Below are 22188 nucleotides of genomic sequence, written 5' to 3'. Positions count from 1 at the left end.
GCATTTTAGTCCTCATTGGAAAACAGGGATTAGGAAAGGGTTTGTAAGGGTGAAGTGAGTGAGTGTGTACGAAGTGCTTGGAAGAATTCTTGTCATTCACCAGATGGACTTAATAGATATATATAGAACACTTCATCCAAAAACAGCAGGTTACACATTCTTCTCAAGTGCACATGGAACATTCTCAAGGATTGACCATATTTTGGGAACCAAAGCAAACATCAATAAATACAAGAGAGTTGAAATAATATCAAGCATCTTTTCTGATCATAACGCTATTAAACTAGAAATCAACTACAAGAAAAAAGCAGAGAAAGGTGCAAAAATGTGGAGACTAAACAACACGCTTCTCAACAAACAATGGATCATTGAAGAAATTAAAGAAGAAATCAAATATTATCTGGAGACAAATGAAAATGAGAACACGACATACCAAATCATTTGGGATGCAGCAAAAGCAGTCCTAAGAGGGAAATTCATCGCAATACAGGCTCACCTCACTAAACAAGAAAAAGCTCACGTAAGCAACCTCAAACGACACCTAACAGAACTAGAAAAAGAAGAACAAACAAGGCCCAGAGTCAGTAGAAGGAGGGAAATAATAAAAATAAGAGCAGAAATAAACGATATTGAAACAAAAAAGACAATAGAAAGGATCAATGAAACAAAGAGTTGGTTCTTCGAAAGAATTAACAAAATTGACAAACCCCTAGCCAGACTCACCAAGAAAAGAAGAGAGAAATCGCAAATTAATAAAATCAGGAATGACAGAGGAGAAATCACAACAGATACCAATGAAATACAAGAGATCATAAGAGAATACTATGAAAAACTATATGCCAACAAATTGAACAACCTGGAAGAAATGGACAAATTCCTAGACTCCTACAATCTCCCCAAACTGAATCAGGAAGAAATGGAGAATCTGAATAGACCAATCACAAGTAAGGAAATAGAAACGGTAATCAAAAACCTCCCCAAAAATAAGAGTCCAGGACCAGACGGCTTCTCTGGAGAATTCTACCAAACATTCAAAGAAGACTTAATACCTATTCTCCTCAAACTGTTCCAGAAAATTGAGAAAGATGGAGAACTCCCTAACACATTCTATGAAGCCAACATCACTCTGATCCCCAAACCTGACAAGGACAACACAAAGAAGGAGAACTACAGGCCGATATCACTGATGAACATAGATGCAAAAATCCTCAACAAAATTTTGGCTAACCGATTACAGCAATACATCAAAAAGATTATACACCATGATCAAGTGGGATTTATACCAGGGACACAGGGATGGTTCAACATCCGCAAGTCAATCAACGTGATACACTACATCAACAAAATGAAAACCAAAAACCACATGATCATCTCAATAGATGCAGAGAAAGCATTCGACAAGATCCAACACCCATTTATGATAAAAACCCTCAGTAAAATGGGTATAGAAGGAAAGTACCTCAACATAATAAAGGCCATATATGATAGACCCACAGCCAACATCATACTCAATGGACAAAAGCTGAAAGCCATCCCTCTGAGGACAGGAACAAGACAAGGGTGCCCACTTTCACCACTCCTATTCAACATAGTTCTGGAGGTGCTGGCCAGAGCAATTCGGCAGGAAAAAGAAATAAAAGGAATCCAAATAGGTAACGAAGAAGTAAAACTCTCGTTGTTTGCAGACGACATGATCTTATACATAGAAAACCCCAAAGAATCCACAGAAAAACTATTAGAAATAATCAACAACTACAGCAAAGTAGCAGGGTATAAAATTAACGTGCATAAATCAGTAGCATTTCTATACACTAACAATAAACTAACAGAAAAAGAACTCAAGAACTCTATCCCATTCACAATCGCAACGAAAAGAATAAAATACCTTGGGATAAACTTAACCAAGGAAGTGAAGGATCTATACAATGAAAACTACAAGACTTTCTTGAAAGAAATAGGCGATGACATAAAGAGATGGAAAAACATTCTTTGCACATGGATTGGAAGAATAAACATAGTTAAAATGTCCATACTACCTAAAGCAATATACAGGTTCAATGCTATCCCAATCAGAATCCCAAGAACATTCTTCACAGAAATTGAACAAACAATCCTAAAATTCATATGGGGCAACAAAAGACCGCGAATTGCTAAAGCAATCCTGAGCAAGAAAAACAAAGCCGGCGGAATCACAATCCCCGATTTCAAAACATACTACAAAGCTACAGTGATCAAAACAGCATGGTACTGGTACAAAAACAGGTCCACAGATCAATGGAACAGAATTGAAAGCCCAGAGATAAAACCACACATCTATGGACAGCTAATCTTCGACAAAGGAGCAGAGGGCCTACAATGGAGAAAAGAAAGTCTCTTCAACAAATGGTGCTGGGAAAACTGGACAGCCACATGCAAAAGATTGAAAATTGACCATTCTTTTTCACCACACACCAAAATAAACTCAAAATGGATCAAAGACCTAAAGATTAGGCCTGAGACAATAAGTCTTTTGGAAGAGAATATAGGCAGTACACTCTTTGACATCAGTTTCAAAAGAATCTTTTCGGACACTGTAACTCCTCAGTTGAGGGAAACAATAGAAAGAATAAACAAATGGGACTTCATCAGACTAAAGAGCTTCTTCAAGGCAAGGGAAAACAGGATTGAAACAAAAAAACAGCTCACTAATTGGGAAAAAATATTTACAAGCCACTTATCCGACAAAGGGTTAATCTCCATAATATACAAAGAACTCACACTGCTTAACAACAAAAAAACAAACAACCCGATCAAAAAATGGGCAGAGGACATGAACAGACATTTCTCAAAAGAAGATATGAATATGGCCAATAGACACATGAAAAGATGTTCATCATCGCTAATCATCAGGGAAATGCAAATCAAAACTACACTAAGATATCACCTTACCCCCGTTAGATTGGCAAAAACATCCAAAACCAAGAACGACAAATGTTGGAGAGGTTGTGGAGAAAGAGGAACCCTCATACACTGTTGGTGGGAATGCAAACTGGTACAGCCACTATGGAAAACAGTATGGAGATTTCTCAAAAAGTTAAAAATAGAAATACCCTATGACCCAGCCATCCCATTACTGGGTATCTATCCTAAGAACCTGATATCAGATATCTCAAGAGTCCGTTGCACCCCTATGTTCATCGCAGCATTATTTACAATAGCCAAGATGTGGAACCAGCCTACATGCCCAGAAACTGATGATTGGATAAAGAAGATGTGGTATATATACACAATGGAATACTACTCAGCCATAAAAAAAGACGAAATTGGCCCATTCACAACAATGTGGATGGACCTCGAGGGCATTATGTTAAGCGAAATAAGTCAGTCAGAGAAAGACGAACTCTATATGACTCCACTCATAGGTGGAAATTAGCATATTGATAAGGAGATCTGATCGGTGGTTACCAGGGAAAAGGGGGGGTGGGGGGAGGGTACGGAGGGGGAAGTGGTGTACCCACAACATGACTAACAAAAATGTACAACTGAAATCTCACAAGGTTGTAATCTATCATAACATTAATAAAAAAAAAAATAAATAAATAAAAATAAAAAAAAAAAAAAAAAAAAAAGAATTCTTGTCATTCAGCAAGGGCTGTTTGTGTCGTAGGAGATTTCACCATTTGTCGTACATGAATTTTTTTTGGTGACTACATGAAGTGTTAAGTTTGAAAGTAGATTTAAAAATATTTAGCTCTGCGAAGTTAAAGAAGTTCAGTTATGGAACGTTTTATCTGTCTTTTCAACGCTTGGCTCTGCTGTAACTCACCCTTTCAGGGCGAGCAGCAGAAGTTCTGTTCCACCACAGGCCTGTTTTTAGTATGGTGGTCTGTCAGTCTCCTCACAGATTTAGTTTGTATCTTTCTCCTTGAGAACCCATCTGGTCACTTTTTCAGTCTGATTTTTCTTTAAAGCTCTGGGATAAATCCATTTGGCAGAGGGAGGAGTGTCAGGAATGCCGAGTTCTGCGCTCAGCTCTAAGCTCCGTCTGTTACAAGGCACATGCTCCGCGGAGGACGAACCTGATGAGTGTGCTGGAGGTGACTGCGTGTGGGAAAGTCAAGAAGAGAATCCTGGAGGAGAGATCACGCAGCGACTCGGTCTGTGTGGCTGTAGAGAGGCGCCCTGCAAGTGGCGGGTGGGACCCAACAGAGCGGAGGCAAGCCCGGGGGACGCCAAGAGGGTGGAGGGCGTGGTGCGTGCCCTGTGTTTGCTCAGCCATGTCCTTGCTAAAAAAAGGTCAGCACTGCCTCGCCTTCCCCACACCTGCCAGTTGGGTAAGAAACACTCTTTTATGAGTTTGAATATACGTGTGGTTTTTTTCTTTCTTTCTATAATTTCCTTGGAAGTTTAATGTATGACAGCAGTTTTCTAAAAATATTTTAATTTTTAAGACCAATCTTCTACCGGAGAAGTGTAATGCACAAGCCCTCTAGCTTTGTTATGAAGCCCTGTCTTTTTCAGTTTCATGGAGAGAGTATTTACTGCTTACTAGGTAATCTTGAGGTGAAATGGTACCTCGGGAACAATAACCAGCTCTTTAAGACGAATACGAATTCTTCACTTTTTAAAAGAGGGCTGGCAATGAGGTGAGGCCAGTGGCAGGTGCGTTAGTAAGAGATTTTTGTCATTTCTAAACTTGTCTGCCAACCTGTGCCTTTTAAACCGTAACCTGCAGGTTCTCAGACTCAGTCCTAGTTTATCTCCAGGTAGCAAGATGTAACAGAATTTTCTGCCAGGTGGTTTTAGGCGTAGGTATCAAAACATTTTGAATTTGTTGTCAAAGTTTGGTTTCAGAGAAAGCAGCCTTAAAGTTGGGAATTATAAGTGGAATGTAATTTAAGCCTTTTCACTGGAGATAAAGACAGCTTTAGAAGGGGGGTCCTCCTTTGGTGTGTGCTTGCTTGTCCGTTGGTTTCGTCTGGACTGTACTGGGCGGGGAGTGACTGCTGCTTTCGGCAGGGGATTCTGGGTTTTTCTTTTTTTAGCAGAAGTCAGAGCTTCTTGAACGAGTGCAGTGTTTGTGTGTGTTTGTTTTCCCTGAGAGTTAGATGATCTCAGACCTGAGATATTCCAGTGAACGTGCTCACTCCGAGCCCTGGGCGTCCAAGGAGAAGGTGGATGCTGGGGAGCAGAACTGTGGAAGCTGGGGCTGGGTATCTTGTGCTGATTTTGTGACCGTGTTTTACCATACTGGACTGGTACACAACTGCTCTGACCTTATCCCCTTCGTATTTTTCTTTCTGAATCAGACCTCTGAAGAGAGTTACATCCCACTGGGCAACATATGCCTAGAGAAAAACGCTGACAATCACATATCTTCTGAATCACGTCTTTTAAGAAATGCCAAGGCAGTTGTTTTCTGTCACCCTTGTGAATGTGGGGTGTGCTTCAAAAATAAAATGTATAACAGGTTTGTTTGGAAGGTCACTGAAGATATTCTCTTTGAAAAAAAAAGAATCAGACTTTCTTCTCTCTTGTGTGTGTTTGTATGTGTACGTGTATGTAAGAGGGTAATAGATGATCTTACTCATTTATCTTGAAATATTTAGTCTTGAAAAAATCTGTCAGATAACCTTTGTATCTTAGAGCATTTGAAGGTAGGGCTGTATACGCCGATACCTTGAATGGAAGGTTTGAAGCAATTGGAGTGATGCCTAAAGAACGGGGGTTAGTGAGAGGATTGGTGAACTCCTCTAGGGTGTTGGAGCTGTTTCCGGGCCTGCCAGGCAAGGACTGAGCAATCAAAATCTGTGGTGCCTCACGAGGCTCGTCCTTCTTGCCACACTCATGACTTGGCTCTCCTTGTAGCACTTTTCACTCAACAAATGCTTATTATGCATACCTAATGGGTGCAATAGTTATATCTTGGGTGTTTATAAAGTGAGTGAAGGACAGACATGGCTGGCTTTGCACTGGGGTAGTGGCAGGGAGGAAAAAAGGAGGAAAAACATATCGGGGAGAGAGAGAGAGAGAGAGCGCATAGGGGTAGAGTAAGCTTGTCAAAGAATCGTCGGGACAGAGAGTGAAGACGTGCATCCAGCCAACCCTGGCACAGGTGAGATGGCATCTATGTTCCAGGAGGTAAGCGGGAAGATATTCACAAGTTGAGGATAGTATTCTTGGTGAAAATGACAGCGTGAAGAGAGATGGATGTGTGTATAGGTTAGTCTTGGTGCCACATTCCTGGAGACCCCCTCTGTGCCCCAAGACAGGGTAAATGTGTCTGACAGATGTTTTATTCTGCATCCAAAATTCTCATCTGAGGAGACAGTTTGGGCAGTAGCCCTTAAGTGAATGTTGTTTTGCTCATTTTCTTTGTGGGCACGTTATTATTATTATTATTATTTTGGTGCTTTGAGGGTAGAGTTTGGTCAAGGTATCAGTTTATTATATGTCTTGGTTTCATAAAGGATCAACAACTATTTGCTGGGTTTGGTTGATTTAAAAAATTGCTTTTGGGGCCGGCCCCTTGGCCAAGTAGTTAAAGTCACATGTGCTCCATTTCAGCGGCCTGGGTTCACAGGTTCGGATCCCAGGTGCAGACCTACTCTGCTCATCAGCCATGCGGTAGAGGCATCCCACATACAGGGTAGAGGATGATGGGCGCAGATGTTAGCTCAGGGCCAGTCTTCCTCAAGCAGAGAGGAGGATTGGCAACATTTGTTAGCTCAGGGGAAATCTTCCTCCACTAAAAAAAAAAAAATTTGTTGTTACAGCTATATAGCCCTAATAATCTTCTCCAAAAAGGTACATATTTAAATTTGTGTTTTAAAACAGATGACATTTTTTATCCTCTTCTTGGAAGAAGAAGGAATTATCAAACCTGAGACCTGTGTTTGGTTCTCCTTCCTGACGTGGTTGTTAAGTATTTGGATGGTCTTAAATGAAAGGATTTGTAGACATGTAATTAATTTCAGGTTGAATGGTGTACTGAAGGAGAACACATGATTTTGCCAGGAAAGGTGGGCAAAAAGAAGAAATATATATCTAGTTTAAATAGGACCAGGTAACAGCTTTCTAAACAGAGCACTGTGGTGGAGTTACACAGGAAAGACCATTACTTAGCAGGGTTAGGTTGTAAGGAGCCATTTTGGTGACATGTAATGAGTTTTGGCGCACTCCCATCTTAGGATACGCTTCATCCGAAGTGCACAGCCCATTCAGACTTTATCTCCAGCCAGTGATTCCATTAAAGCTACTGGAGCCCCTTTGTTAATGGTCCCAGGAGATTGTGCACATTTCTTTTGGTTCTAAGTATTCATAATTTTCCCTAGAGCTAAGTGTTTACTGAGTACCAGCTCTGCCAGGCATGGCCCACACACCACAGCAGAGCAACCTGGAGTGGGCAGGACCTGGCCATCATAGGCCCTGTTAGGAATTGGGGTCTAGTGGGGATTTGGCCTGTGCTACTGTAGGCAGCGAGGTCATCCTGGGTGTCTTTGATTTATATCCAAACCATAAGAACTTGGTGGTGGTGGTGGTGGTTGTTGTTGTTTTTGGTGAGGAAGATTGGCCCTGAGCTAATGTCTGTTGCCAATCTTCCTCTTTTTGCTTGAGGAAGAGTGGCCCTGAGCTAACATCCGTGCCAGTCTTCCCCTATTTTGTATGTGGGATGCTGCCACAGTGTGGCTTGATGAGCAGTGTTCAGGTCCACGCCCAGGATCTGAACCTGGGAATCCTGGGCTGCCGAAGCAGAGTGTGCAAACTTAACCACTATGCCACCAGGCCAGCCCCAGTACTTGGTTTTATCTTGTGACCTTTCCTATGTTCAGAGTCCTCCATGTCAATGTGAGCTCAGAGTATCTGACTGAAGAACAGAGGGACGTCTTGGGCTCTTCCCTCTTCATTTGGGTGGATTCTCCCTGAGACCCTTCCTCCGTGTCCTTTTCTGGTGGCTTTCCTTGATTGATCTGACTGCTGCCTCGGGATGAGGGACAATCCTAATGTAGTAGACAACCCTGACGTTGTGTATGTGGTTTGTATTTTCGGAGAAGGACTAGATTTTACCATGTAAGCATTAAGGGTCATATGGAAAACATATGGATACAGATATTTGAGCAGACCCTGGAAAAACTTGTTTCAGAGATCAGAAAACATATTGAGTATACGTTTTTGATGTGTCCCCAGGAGCTTGGCACTGGTCCATTGAGGAGGGACCAGCACACTTCCTGACCTCATGGGCTGGGAGGAGCCAGTGCTGCGTGAACAATTGCAGTTTGGGATCTTGGGAGCATCAGGGGAAGGGGTGAAAGGTGAGAGGTGGCACAGAGAGAAAGTGACAGATCCCATTTCTGGGGTCAAGGAGGCAGCTATTACGAAGGCTTCCTGGAGAGGGCGACACTAAGAGCTAAATTTTGAAGTGGGAATAAAGCACATTCTGGATGGAGGGAACATTATGTGCAAAAGGTATAGAGGCATGAAACCACGTGGTGTGTTCTGGAAACCGCAAGTAGTTGGGTAATCCTTCAGTCAAAAGAATGAGCAGATGAGGCTGGAAAAGTGGATGGGGGCAAAAGTTAAACACTCCGTGTAATTCAAAAACAGGCAGTTGAATAAGCGTCAAAGTTAATGTTAAAAATGAGTTAGAAAGATGTTTAAAATTTAAAATTTGAATTTGAAAGAGGGCATAACTTTTTTAACTTCCTTGCCAACTAAAATTTAAAAGTTAACTAGATGTAAAAAATGTTAAATTTGGACATTGAGCTCTGCTTTCCCTGTGTCTGGGCTGTCTATTCACGCGCTTCCAGGTGTGCCTGGCCCTTCCCCGTTGCTGTTTAAAAGTCTGTAACGTATGTGCAGGCTGAAACTGTCTTCAAATCCTAATTTTAGATGTTAGGAGACCCCGCTTTCCTAAGTTATGAAATAGGTATCTTGGGAATTAGATGATTTGAGAAAATTCATTGCAAAGCTTTGTCCAAAGCGTCTGAAGTAGACTTTGTTGGTTTAATGAAACAGTTGCTGTGCGCTTACTATGCACAAAGCACCACGCTAAGAAAACAGCACTGCGGTGGGAAGAGCGTGGACTTGTGAGTCAGACCTGAATAACTTATCAGCTGTGTAGTCTTGAGAAGCAAAGCTACCTTTCTTGGATTTTTTTTTTTTTTCTCATCCATAAAATAGGAGTATGTATGGCATAGGTTTGTGAAGATTGGCTAACAAACGTAGCAGGTGGTCAAATGGTAGATATGTGTTATTATTGTTATCGATGTTAAGTTCATATGTATATATACATGTATATGGAGAGACACTGATACAGATGTTAGAACTTAACATTTCAATAATAAGCTGCTGAGAAACTTAGCAAAAATTGTTGTCATTCTAATAAATAAGGATCATCCTATCACCCCTAATTAAGTACACCTGGGGAAAGCTAGATAACTAAATAAAGGCACTCATCTTCTAGGTAAGGTTAAACCTTACCTAGTAACATAAAACAAAACAATATAAAATTCTGTTGATTGTCCTACAACTAATAAGAAGACCTAGATTTTGGAAAGATGAACAAGTTGATTAGGGTCAAAAGTAGAATGAGATATGGAAAAATACAGAGAATTTACTTTTTATCTTTTTACACTGTTTTTATAAAAACGACACATGATCACTATAAAACATTCAAGTCATATGGAAAAATGCAAAGAAAAGCCGCAAATCATCTCCAATCCCACGAGGCAGAAATAACCAGGGTTAACCACTGAAAACCAGCCTTCTAGACACGTTTCTATGCACATGCGCAGATAGAAATGTCTCACCAGACTTTACATACTTTTAAAAAGTATTCAATTGTACTCAAATTTAACAATAACAAAAGCTAAAGTGAACCTGCATTTCAGATAAAACTTTTTTCATCACCAGGGATATTAATTCCTGTGGGAGCTCTGTAAGATTATGAAAGCCATTAGGAGGTTGACATATTTGTTTTTTTTTTAATTTCACACTGCAAATTTAGATTAGAGATGTTCTTTCTCTACAGTGAACAGTAAGAGGATTAATATACTTATAGCTCCTCCCACCTTCTCTCCCCTTCCTCCCCCCCCCCGTTTTTGTTGTTAAAATTTATTATAAATTTTCTTCAGTAACTTTGATTTCCCAGGTTTTTTCCCCCTTATATTTAAATAATTTAAATGAACTCTGTGTTCTGGTTTTCTTGCCCACTACCGCTTCTCTGTTTACTTCGTTTTTATTAATCTCTCGGTTCTCTTTCTGTGAATTTGCTAGGTACCGTTGAATTGGGCACTCGTTTAAGAATGACTTGTGTGGCACACGTATTATATCTGAGTGCAGCTGCCGTACGTTAACCCCACCTTCCCGTTTATCTCTTGATTGACTGAATTGTGTTGGCATTGTCCCTTCCTGCCTGCCTGTCCGCTCTCCCTCCCTCCTTGCAGATGGGCTCATTGGGTGCTGTCTTCCCCGGGTTTCATGTTTGAGAATGTCTCCTTGTTCAGCAGTTCAGCTGACTGTGATGTCCTCGCCTGGTCCTTGGGTTCTTCAGACTGTGCAGCCGCTGGCGCGTGGTCTTCTGGCCTGGATTACGGCTCTGCTCTAGAAGCCTAAAGCCAGTCTGACTTTTCCTCCTTTGGAATATGGTTTTTTTTCTCTGCATAGACTTCCTTAAGAATTATTTCTTCCTACGCAAAGTAAATAGTATATCTCCCTATTGGTTTTTTTCTCTTACATATGGTGTGTCCAGGGAACTTCTCCTACATTCTATCTCTTTTGCCCATTTGTTTTGCTGTTTCAAGAATGCCAGTTATGTTGGATATTATATTGAATATTCTTTGTCTTTATCATATTCTGTTTACATTCTTGCTTGTGTGTCTCCTCTTGCCTTCAAACACATTCAGACATTTTATCTGGCGGGCAGGGGAGAGCGAAACTTTGTTTCCAGTCCTATCATTGCGTCTGGATTTCTCTGCCCGTGTGTGCTGTGCCGGCGTGCTGCCCAGCCCTTGCCCTTCTGCCCGTACTGCTCTGCCTCCAGACGTCTGTGCGATCGCTGCACTCATCTCTCCTCAGACGTCCCCTCCTCAGTGCATCTTTCCTGTGCCATCCTGTCCACCCATGTCACTCTTTCTTCTTACCTTATAATCATGTCACGTTACTTATTTATCTGCAGACTTGATGTTCCTCATACCCCAGCCCCATGCAGGCCTCAGAAGCAGAGATTGTGTCTGTCTTGTTCATGGCTGGATTGCCAGTATCTACAACTGTGTTTGACACAAGGAAAAGGCTTATCAATATATGTCCAATTGCCGAGAGGTCTTGCCTGCAGCCTGCAGCTGAGCCTATATAGGGGACGCTTGGCTTCTGTTCTTTTCCTTGGGGCAAAAATATGGGCCTGTGCTAAGATTGTTTACAAATTCCTTTTGTCTCAGTTGAGACACAATGGGACCAATTTTTCCCTAATTTATTCATAGAGACTTACATTCAAATAACAAACAAGCAGACTTCTTAAACAGAAAAGCTTGTAAGCAAGGGATTTGCCGATGGCCACTCCTTCCTGGAGGCAGTGTGCATCTTCTCTTATTGGGGAAAGACCTCGATGATTGTTTTTAAGAACAAGAGTTTTAAGCTAAAATCGTCCCGCTGCTGCCAGAGAATCTCAACGCCATTCGGGAATTTCCTCAAATCTGCCTGCCTGTTAGGAATTCATCTTTCATTTCCCTGAGCCACTTAGAAGACCCACACTTGTGGTTTAAACGCCAGTTTTCTGTAGCGTCTATCTTCTGTCTGTCGGTGGATCCCTAAGTAGTGACTATAGCAGATGTAGGTTTCGAAGTCCTTTACCACTAACCTGTAAGTGGTCCTTGAGAGCGGAACCCGCATGTTACAAGTTCCTTAAGCTCTGGGATGGAGGAGTCCAAGTGTCCCTGGGAGGTTCCAGGGAGCAGGAGGGAGATCCTGGGGCTCCGGTCCAGTGGAAACTGTGGGACTCACAGTGATGGGGTGCAGCGGAGGCTCCATCTGCCAACATCTGGAGCACAGCTGCCGCTGGTCCTTCTCACCATCTGTTAATAAAACTGGATGAAGTGGAATAGGGAGGTCTTAGACACATGTACAAATAAATATTGTGTAAACAGATAAGGTAATTATAAGATACGAGAGAGAAAAAGTCTTCCTAAAACAGGTTTTGATGGTGATCAATTTTAACTTGCTACTAAGGCTTCTGGTGGGCAGTGGGCAGTGTGAATGGTCTGAATGCCTCTGGGTTAGGAAAGACGGGGGAAGAATAACTTGCCCACTTTCAACTTCAGTGGATTAATTGTGATGAACCACGGCTCGCCTTTCTAACTTGGTTCTTGCTTTCCCAACAACTGGGAAGAGATGGGGGGTCAGAAGCAACCATGTCGGCCCCAGGTCTTAGTCGGGTGGGGAGGGGGCCTGATGTTGCCCGACCTTTTCATGAGCTGCCTATCCCAGGTGGATGTTGGAAGCTGCCCTTCAGGACTGCCCCTTGATTTCCATCAAGCGGAGGGCTTGGGTTTCTGCCTGGGAACGTGGTGGTGGACTCTGGTTCTTTATACCCCCTGCAGGGACGAATGCACTCCAAATTAGAAAAATTTCTAATTCCCTCTTCCCCTTCACTGCCTCAGCGTGTTGCTGTGGCGCCTCCTGCATCAGCTGCCCTCCCTCAGGTTCTTGGCGTGGCTGAGAAGAGCAGGTGCCAAGGCCCAGTGGGCAGCACTGCTGGAAACACAATTGTCAGGCAGGAATTTAGTGACATATCCCTACACTTTGTGGATCTTTTTGGGGGGTTTAAAAGACAATCTGTAGGCACCATAATTAGTGATCTAGATGACAGGTTCTGGGAGAAATTGAACTCCATAAAATGTCAGCTTTCACCATGGACTGCTGTTTGATTGAGCAGGAGGGAGCAGCTTTTCTAGGCTGAGTTAGGAGAGGAGGGGTGGGACAGCTTAGTGTGGACCTACGAGGAGGTATTCCATCCTCCCCCTGAGAAACTGCCTCCCCATGAGAAACCGCGCGACAGGACAGCCCGTGTCAGTGGTTACAGGGAGAGAAGCGTGCTTTCTCTGCTTCCATCTGATCTTTATTTTACTTTTTGGGCTTTCTGGTTTCCTCAACAATTAATAGATGATAGTCACTTGGAATAGGCTGTCTAAGGAAGCTGGAATACAGCTGGTTAGTCATTTAGAAACCATGTGTTTGAGGATTACTTTCAGTCAAAATAAAAACATCTCACAGCTTTGTTGCATTTCTTTCCAACTGGAAAAGTTATTCACGCTGCCACCTGTTGACAAAATTTGAGCGTGCATCTAATCCTCTTGGTCAGCAGCCTCTGTCCACCAGAAATACCACGGCCACGTGGAATCCGACTGTGTCCTGGGCCCTTCGGGAACAGAGCCAGCCCCAGCCCTCAAGGAGCTCCCGATTTTAACAGGGGCTGTGGGGCTACAAGCAAGCGTATTTAAAGAACACACACCCACGGCTAGAGCGGGGAGTTCTCCTCCTCGGGCCCACCAATATCCTCGTAGCCTGCCTCGTCCAAATCACTTAACTAAGAGAAGATAATCTTAGTCAGAAGGCACTTAAACACTTTACATATGTATTCAAATACTTTCATGTTTGGAAGGGCGATTCTCATTTAGATACAGATTTCCTGTGATAAGGTTTCCACAGATCATGTTTTCACATTCCATATATCTGCTGATTATTTGTTTTCTTACAAATGCCAAGATCCTAGCAATTCAGCATTAGATACCGAATGTTAACTAAACATATTCGAGAGCAAAATGCCCACATTTTCCCCCTACAGTCAATATGAACAGCTCCTGTCCTGGTATGGAGACATTGTTGCTCGCTAGGTTTCTGCTAGGCTTCATACCGTGCTCCTCTGACAGTATGTTCATTAAAAAATATATATATATATATGGCTGGATAATGACCCTCTGCTAAAAATGGTTTAAAATGTGCTGGTCAGCTTGCGCCTTATCTGGCGTTCTGTTCTTGGCAGCTAGTTGATGTGAGAATTATGCCTGAATTACTTTGATGATTTGCTCAGCCCTGCTTGAGACACTGATGTCAATCAATTCAAGGAATGGCCGTAACGTCAGGATCTGTAAGCTGAAGAATACCCGTATCTTAAGAGTCCTGTAGACAGATAAACAGTGCTCCTCTCTTCCTGGAGCCTTTGCCCATATCCCTAACCAGAGTGACAGAGAGCTCCCATCCAGGCCATGTGACGCTCCAGGGCTGTGAGTCGGCACTCAAACTTCCGTGGGAGCCCCAGGCCAGCCCCAGGGCCTCCGTAGCCACTACCGAGAGGAGGACCCCACACCTGCGTTGACAATTACACTGCTTGGGGCCAGTCCGTTCCACTGTGCCTTGCGTCTCCATGCCGTCTGGTTATCAGTGGAAAGGGGAGTCATCCCTCAGTGTCCTATTTTCTGTTATATCCTCTTCTTTTTCTCTCTTGCTCATTCCCCTCCTCTTTCCCCCTAATTCTCGACTCTTCCTCTGTGCCCTCTGGATCCTCTTGCCTTCTAATTTTCTCCACCTTCCTCTCCGCATGCTCTCTAGCTCTTTGCAGAATGCTTTCTCTGTCTTCTGCTGAGAGAAAACCTGGCTCTGCCCTTAGGGGCCACTTTCTCTCCTGTCTCTTCTGGTATTGAGGACACTCATTCTCCCATGAAGACATCATGTGGGGTGATGGTATTATTCTGTCTGCCCACTGCCTCTTTCATACTTTTATAAAAGCTCCAATTTATCTTCATCCTTCATGTCTTTCTTGTTGCCAGACTTGCGCTTTGTCTTGACGCCTCCGGTCCCACCTTGCTTCCCTTTTCTCCCAGTCTTGGCTTTTGGTTCCATTTGCCACTCCCCCTCCAGCCGTTTACGTGGTACCAGCCCCCATTCTGGGATTTACGTAGAGTAATTTGCTTATTCCTCATGACTACCTTCTGGATTAGGTATTATCATCCTCATTTTATAGGCACGGGAGGTTAGGTAGCCAGGGTTGCAAAGTGAGAAAGTGGCAGAGCTGGACCTGCAGCCCAGGCGGTTTGCCCCAGAGTCTGTTCCTGTCTGTTAAGCTTTTTTCCCCTAGTCATGTATTTCAAGTCACGTGCAGTGACATGCATTGCAGTAGCATTGGAAACCATTTAGGTGTCCATCGGTAGGGGCGTGGTTAAATTATGGTAAGTCCAAACCGTGGAGTAGTCTGCAGTTATCAGAGAGAGTGAGAGAGCAACGTGTACTATGTAGAACAAATCTCCAGACACAGTAGAAGAACGAGGTGCAGGACATTTGCTGGGTGTGTGGGGAGATGCTGGCAGCTCTGTGCCTGCAGCACCAGCCCAGGCAGTGTCCCTGAAGCCACACAGGGGTTGGGTTTCTGGTCATTTGGGAAGCTGACTGCTGCAGCCGTTTCTCCCCATCTGAGAAGTTACTTCTCCCGGTCTGCGGCTTCTGTTCAGGAGGAAGAGCATGGCGTGGTCCGCGGTGCGTGATTCTGCACTTAGCACTTGGTTCAAACCTAGCTCCCTCGGTTACTGCCTGTGTGGTCTTAGGCAAGTCATGTCACTTTTCTGAGCCTCAGTTTTTACAACTTTACAGCAAGGTGGAGATGATTCCTGTCTTGCAGAATTATTGTGACTTTTGAGATATTTATTTATTCATTCAACGAATATTTATTCTGCACCTCCTGTGTGCCAGGCAGTTTCCTAGGCACCAAGGATATAGGAGTAAACAACTTAAAAGCTCCACTCTCATGCAGCTTACATTCCGGTGGGAATAGAGGCACTCAAAAAATAAAGTAAATCACACTCAACAAATGGTCATAAATACTATGAAGAGAAAAAGAGAATAGAGGGTGACTAGGGTTCGGGGGTGGAGGGTGGAGGTGCAGTTTATCAGGATGGTTGGAGAAGGCCTCACTGACACGGCACAGTTTGAGCCAAGCCCCGTGGGAGCTGAGGGCACACACGGGTACCTGGAGCAAGAGTGTTCTGCTCTTGTTATGAGCTGTGCGCCCCCCACCCCGCCCCCAATTCTTGTGTTGGAGTCCTAACCCCCAGCACATCAGAATGTGACTCTATTTGGATACAAGGTCTTTAAAGAGGTAATTAAGTTAAAACTAAGGGTATTAGTATGGGCCCTTATCCACCTTGACTGGTGCCCTTGTAAGAAGAGATTGGACACAGACACACAGAGGAAAGACCCTCTGAAGACCCAGGGAAAAGGCAGCCATCTGCAAGCCAGGGAGAGAAGCCTCAGAAGAAACCAGCCCTGCCAACACCTTGATCTCAGACTCCCAGCATCTAGAGCATGAGAAGATTAATCTCTATTCTTTAAGCCACCGGTTCTGTGGTACTTTGTTATGGCAGCCCTAGGAGATTAACACACCCTTGTTTTATATCTGAGAAAACGAAGGATCAGAGAGATTCCAGCACTTGTGGAAGTTCTCACAGTTGTGGCTGGGAAGAGCTGGCCTTGATCCCCAGGTGTGTCCTATTCCAAGCTTGTGCCCAGAGCCACTGGGTTGCACTGGGTCCTGAGGGTGTCTGGCTTCAGGGCTGATCTCCTCACTTTTGAGATTGCAACTGGCACCCAGCCCTTTGACTTCTGGTCCCCTGTTCTCACTTATATACTTTCTGCCCTGCCACACTTTCTTTAGTGGTGAGATCCTGGACCTGAATGGCATCAACAGGTGACTTGAGTCGGGGCTCAGTGAATCTGGGAAGATCTGCCTCTTTCGGGGGCTCCCTTCCCAGTTCTCGAACAGAGGGAGAGTAGACACACTCTTCACACCTGCTTAGAGGTGGTGTGAAACTGATCGAAAAAATGGGCCAGGTAACAAGTACTTAATATTGCGGGGCCTGTGAGAAGTTTCATGGTTCTTAATCAATCAGGGGTAAATATTAGGATCACCTGGATAGTTTTTAAAACCCACGCAAGTTCTGATCCTGCTTCATTCCCAGATGTTCCCTTCTGGAAGGCTGGGATGGAATCTGGGCATCCATAACCCTTTTTTTTTTTCTTTTAATTCTTCCCTGGTCATTTTGATGTACCCCATCAGACAGAGAATCCTTGAAGGTTTGGAATGACTGATTTCTCCTCTTGGTACTTCTAAACCGTTGAAATGATTGCATTCCAACAATATTAACATTTTTAAACTAACTCTTCTATTTTAGCTTTCATTATCTACTCAGAGACTTCTCTATTTTCCATGGTTCTTTCAACTTTAAACTATTTTTAGGTTGGGAAGACATTGAAGAGCCATTGTCCTAAAGGAAGACCTCTAAGCCATCAGAATTAATTATTCTCTGTGGTCGTGAGCAGGTCTGGGTGTGAAAGCCCAATAGGTAGGACTATCCAATACATTTTTGAAATCTGTTGCTTCTGAGTTCAGCGTGTTTTGTACACAGTTGCGTTTTCCACCTGATCCTCCAGAGGGCCCCAGAGGGCAGAAACCCTTGTTGGGGAGCTGAGCCCATTGGCTTGTAGCCTCATTAGCCAGAGACCCATTAGCCAATGAGATTTGAGCTTTTATTTGTTGGAGGAACTGTTACATTCTCTTTTAGAGCTCCCTAATTTTTCCTATTGCTTTTTTCAGCTCTCAACCTCTATCCAAAGGATGAAGAAGAATTTCTCCTTAGGGTCATGGTTGGTGATGCTAAATGTACCCTCCAAAATAGAAGCTTAAAAGGAATGAGCAGAAAACCTCAACGAAAGTTCTGTTATTTTCTTTCTGTACTCCAGTGAGGGTCACCTCAGAACCCACTGCTTCAGATGCTGGCTTTTCCTTGGAAGTGGAGTTGGGGAAAGAACATAGAGGTTGACCTGGGGGCTGTTTTGGCTGCAGGCATCTCTAATTCCCGTTGTCCTCTTGAAGCTTTAGTGGAGAGTGGGTCATGGGGGAAATCAGGACCTGACAGCCAGTGAGAGGACCTTATGTGGAGGGGTCACTGCCCTCTCTGGGCTGGAATTTCAGTGTAGAATGTGCTAGGCTCCGTACCAGCAGATAACAGGAGTAAGACACGTTGTAAGTCCCGGTTTCAGGAAGCTCCTCTTCTAAGCCCGACTCTGGGACAGTGTAGGGGAACTTATATTAGACTTAGCATAGTGCCCGTGCCTCCTGCCGAAATTCTCCCCCCAGCATCCCCGGCCTGGCCTGTAGTGGGCTGTTGTGGCGAGGGAGGCAGAGGAAAGGCTCCGGTGGAGGGTGTGTGCAGCGTTCAAAAGGGAATTTGATGGGAAAGATAAAGGGGGAATGGTTTTATCTGGCCTCTTCTAAGACTCGTCCCTGTCCCTCCCAGTCTATGTAGCCATAGATTGAATTGAGCCCTGAGGGCCCACATGGGTCCAAATCTTGCCCTGTGGCTGCCCAGATAGCATCACATTCTTATCTACCTGGTGGCTGTCACATATTTGGGGCTCCAGAATACACCTGGGTGGTATGAAGCCTCAGTTCTAAAGTTCAGTTTGTTTTTGAACTTAATCAAAAGAGAAGTTGCTTAAACAGTGGACAATAAAGCAATCGAGCCATTCCATAACAGAAAGAAGGTTACATATTGCATTTACAGAGCTCAAAAGAGTCATATAATTTCACAGAATTAAATTGGGATTTTAAAATAAGGTGACTGGTCAAATAAGGATGGTCACTGAGTGGAAAACCAGAAGATGAGTACCCTAGGGTTACACTTAAAGGTTTTCCTGCTGTGTGCGGGCACTGCTGCCTCCAAGGCTGAGGCCAAGGTGTCCACAGTGTCCTTGATCTCAGGCAGATACAGTTTGACCTTTCACCTACCTCCCCAAATGTGACGTCGCCGTGACCTGATCTAACAGAAATTCTGTTGAGATCTGAAAAAAATCTAGTCAGCAATCTTTATTTAAAGGCAATATTTTTTTCCATCCTGAAAATACTCTCTGCTCAATTAAAAAACGTTAGACACTGTAGAAGAGTAGAAAGGAGTCATCCACATTCCCTTTGCAAAAGAAAACCACCGTGAGTTCCCTCCAGCCTGATTTCCCAGCATGCGGGCGCCTGTAGTGAAGGAGGTGCTCAGCCACGGAGTCCGTATGGGAGGAAGGAGAGGACGCAGCTCAGTGGCTGTTGGTACAAGAGGCAGCACCTGGGCTTCAGGAGTCAGAAAGACTTCGTCTGTTGAAGCCAGCCTGAATGCAAGACGGACGGCAAGAGGACAGCCTATGGGAGCGCGCAGGCGGTTTCTTCTGATGCCATCTGTAATGTTGGAGCAACCTTCGTACCTAGTGGGGAGCCGTGAGTCCCTCGGGGTCTGGCTCATGACAGCCAGTGACCTGTGATGGGCCCTGCAAGATAGGCCTTCCCACCTCTGCTCGAACTGGCTTTGTCTTTCCTGTCGTAAGAACAGAGTTGAACTGGGCCCCGGGTTTGGTTCTCTCTGTCCCTGTGTCCTTTTGGAAAGAGATGCAAATTAATCTATATCCCTTCTGTAATGAACAACATAAAAAGTTCCATACTGGGGCCATTGGATGACTTCCCTTCTTGGAGAAATGAGAAAGTGAGCTGTGAGGGAAGGCTAGGACAGCGCTGCTCAAACTATCTGTAGTCAAAGTCCAGATTTATTTTTTTCTCAATCCATTGCAGAACAGTCCCTTTATCAAATACAATAGAAACAAATTACTAGAAAGATTAAAAGAAAAAAACCAGATTCAAGCCCAAATTTAACAGACTTAAAATTACTCTGTTGAATTGCTGTAACATTCCTAAATGCTTTTTCTCATTTCTGTGCTTCCTGGGACCCAGACTTGCACAGGACAGCAGACCACATGTGGGGTTTCGTAGGATGTAGGGATGGGTAATTTCTGATGGAGCTTGCAAGCTTGGAGGCAAAGTTTAAGCAAGTCCACCAGTGGCATAAACTATGGAAATGGCCACAAGCCCATGTTCTAAATTGCTTGTCTGTGTCGGTTTTGTAGGAGCTAAAGGGTATAGCAATGATCAAGACAAATAAAGTCCCTTTTCTCAGGGAGTGAGGTAGGGATAAAAAGTAAATATAAATACTAAGAAATTATTCACAGTAATGCAAAATAGAAGGTAAAAAGAGTAATGAGATTGATAGTGGGAAGGGAATGGGGCTACTTTAAGTATACTAGCTCAGGAAGTCGCCCTGAGGAAGCTGCCTATATGCACATATCCCAAATGACAAGGAGTCATATACTCAGAGATCTGCAGGAAGAACATTCTAGGCAGAGGACAGCAGGTGCAAAGGCCCTGAGGTAGAAGTATCCTTGGCACATTCACTGATAGAAAGGAGCTAGCGTGGCCTGCAGAGAGCAATATTGAAAGTTGTTTGGGGGCTGGCCCCGTGGCCGAGTGGTTAAGTTCGCGCGCTCCGCTGCCGGCGGCCCAGTGTTTCGTCGGTTCGAATCCTGGGCGCAGACATGGCACTGCTCGTCAGACCACGCTGAGGCAGCGTCCCACATGCCACAACTAGAGGAACCCACAACGAAGAATACACAACTATGTACCGGGGGGCTTTGGGGAGAAAAAGGAAAAAATAAAAAATCTTTAAAAAAAAAAAAAAAAAAAAAAAAAGAAAGTTGTTTGATGCGGCCAGAGTTGTCTTTGGGCATCATGTCATTTGACACTGGACAAAAGAAGAAGAAGCTAATTATAGACAATAAACTAAGTGTAGACAAGGAAAATGGTGCTGTGGGCAGCCCAAAGGTGAAGCCGTGGGAACAGAGAGTTGGGTTGCACCTGGGAAATCTGTGGGACCCAGAAAAATCAGGAGTCTCATCCATGACTGCCCAGAGACCTCTGTCTGGAGAGGAGGGGAAGAGGGGCATGTTTCTCTGTGGAAAAGATGACGGGTGAGGAGCCTGGGAGGGACGGGCTCTGGGGAGAGGGGCCTGGCCTTGTGGACAGGGAGGCCTTGAAGGGAGTACTGCCAAGTTTCCAGCAGTGGCTGGCAAGCAGCGGTCCCTGAGGCAGGGGCGCAGAGACAGCCTTGGGTGGGCTCTGTCACATTCAACTCAGCAAGCACTCTGTGGACATCAGCTTGGCGTTGGTGGCTCTCAGGGATTTCAACAGCGTGTGGCACATTGATGCTGGCGCAGCTGGCTTCCTGCAGCAGCAAGAGGGGTTCTTTGAATGCTGAGTGTTTGGGGGCCATGAAGACCAGCTAACCTTGTCATCTTGACACTTCCAGTGATGAAAGGGTGGAGATGGGCTGGTGTCTTTATCTCAAGTGACTTAAGAGTTTCTCTTCTGAATATTGTAGCTCCTGTTATACATTCCTCTCAGCTCTCCATCCACCTGACTCTTTGACCTAACTAGGATTTAAAGGACATTAAAAAAACATGATATTAGATACAGTAAGGTTTTCAACAGAGCAGACAAACGAGAGTGATCTATTTAGGGAAAAGGTACTACCATGTAGATCCACGCCGGCCAAACCGGAGTTACACTTAAAGCAGGTCCATCCCTCGGAAAAAGTATAATTTGGGATCACCTACCTCCCAAGGTCACCTAGAGCTTATGCTTGTAGAAGAAAGGAAGAGACGCCCATAAGCCCAACTTTCAATTTTGCTGTTTATTTTCCCACATTTAGAAAACGAGGGTGAATTTAGAAGTTTTGCAGTATCCGGATAGTTTTAAAAGCACCAGTTCTTTTTGAGATTGGACTTCTGCTCACCTTGTCAAGGAGAGGCTCACATGAGGGTCGGAGTGACGGAGCCTACTTTAATTGATTTAGACTCTAAAAATATATATATATAAAATATTTATTTATGCATTTAATATATATTTATATTTTGTGTTATATATATTTATATAAATATTATATAATAGATTTACACTTTATTTTTATATATTAGATTTGTATATTTATATTATAATATATAATTTTTTTGTGGTAGCCTAATAATAATACAGTCATAACCTGTTAGAGCTGAAAGAACACAAATATGATTTTGTCCCTTCTCTTCTTTACCAGAAGAGGAGTTGGAGGTGATGTAACTTGCTCAGGGTCCTGTGGGCAGTTGGGAGCCGAGCTGGGACCAGACTAGTGATATTTAGTTAGTGCACTTTCTACTTTTATCAGGTGACTCCTTAATCTTTGAGTATTCCAAATGCCAAAGCTAGATTATAAAGTAGCACCTTTTCTTCTAACATTAAATGTATGGAGGTAGGTATGAATT

The 22188-nt window shown here is 43.8% G+C and overlaps 1 protein-coding gene across 8 annotated transcripts in view; it reads left to right on the top strand.

Moving 5' to 3' along the window:
• AK4 (adenylate kinase 4) overlaps positions 1-22188 on the top strand; it is a 70132-nt gene that overhangs the window by 38444 nt on the left and 9500 nt on the right. Inside the window, exon 1 of one of the 8 annotated variants that reach the window (XM_070592276.1) lies at positions 3788-4313. The exons of the other annotated variants lie outside the window; for them this stretch is intronic. Within the exon in view, the coding sequence (XP_070448377.1) occupies positions 3992-4313 (322 nt within the window). The 5' untranslated portion in view covers positions 3788-3991. Of the gene's footprint in view, positions 1-3787; positions 4314-22188 lie in introns of those variants that run through there. 8 annotated transcript variants of the gene reach the window in all.

The sequence above is a fragment of the Equus przewalskii genome, chromosome 24, assembly GCF_037783145.1.
Source record: "Equus przewalskii isolate Varuska chromosome 24, EquPr2, whole genome shotgun sequence".
In the NCBI taxonomy this organism is placed as follows: Eukaryota; Metazoa; Chordata; class Mammalia; order Perissodactyla; family Equidae; genus Equus; species Equus przewalskii.
The sequence above is the reverse complement of the archived record's forward strand: the minus strand, read 5'-3'. Positions and strand labels throughout refer to the sequence as shown.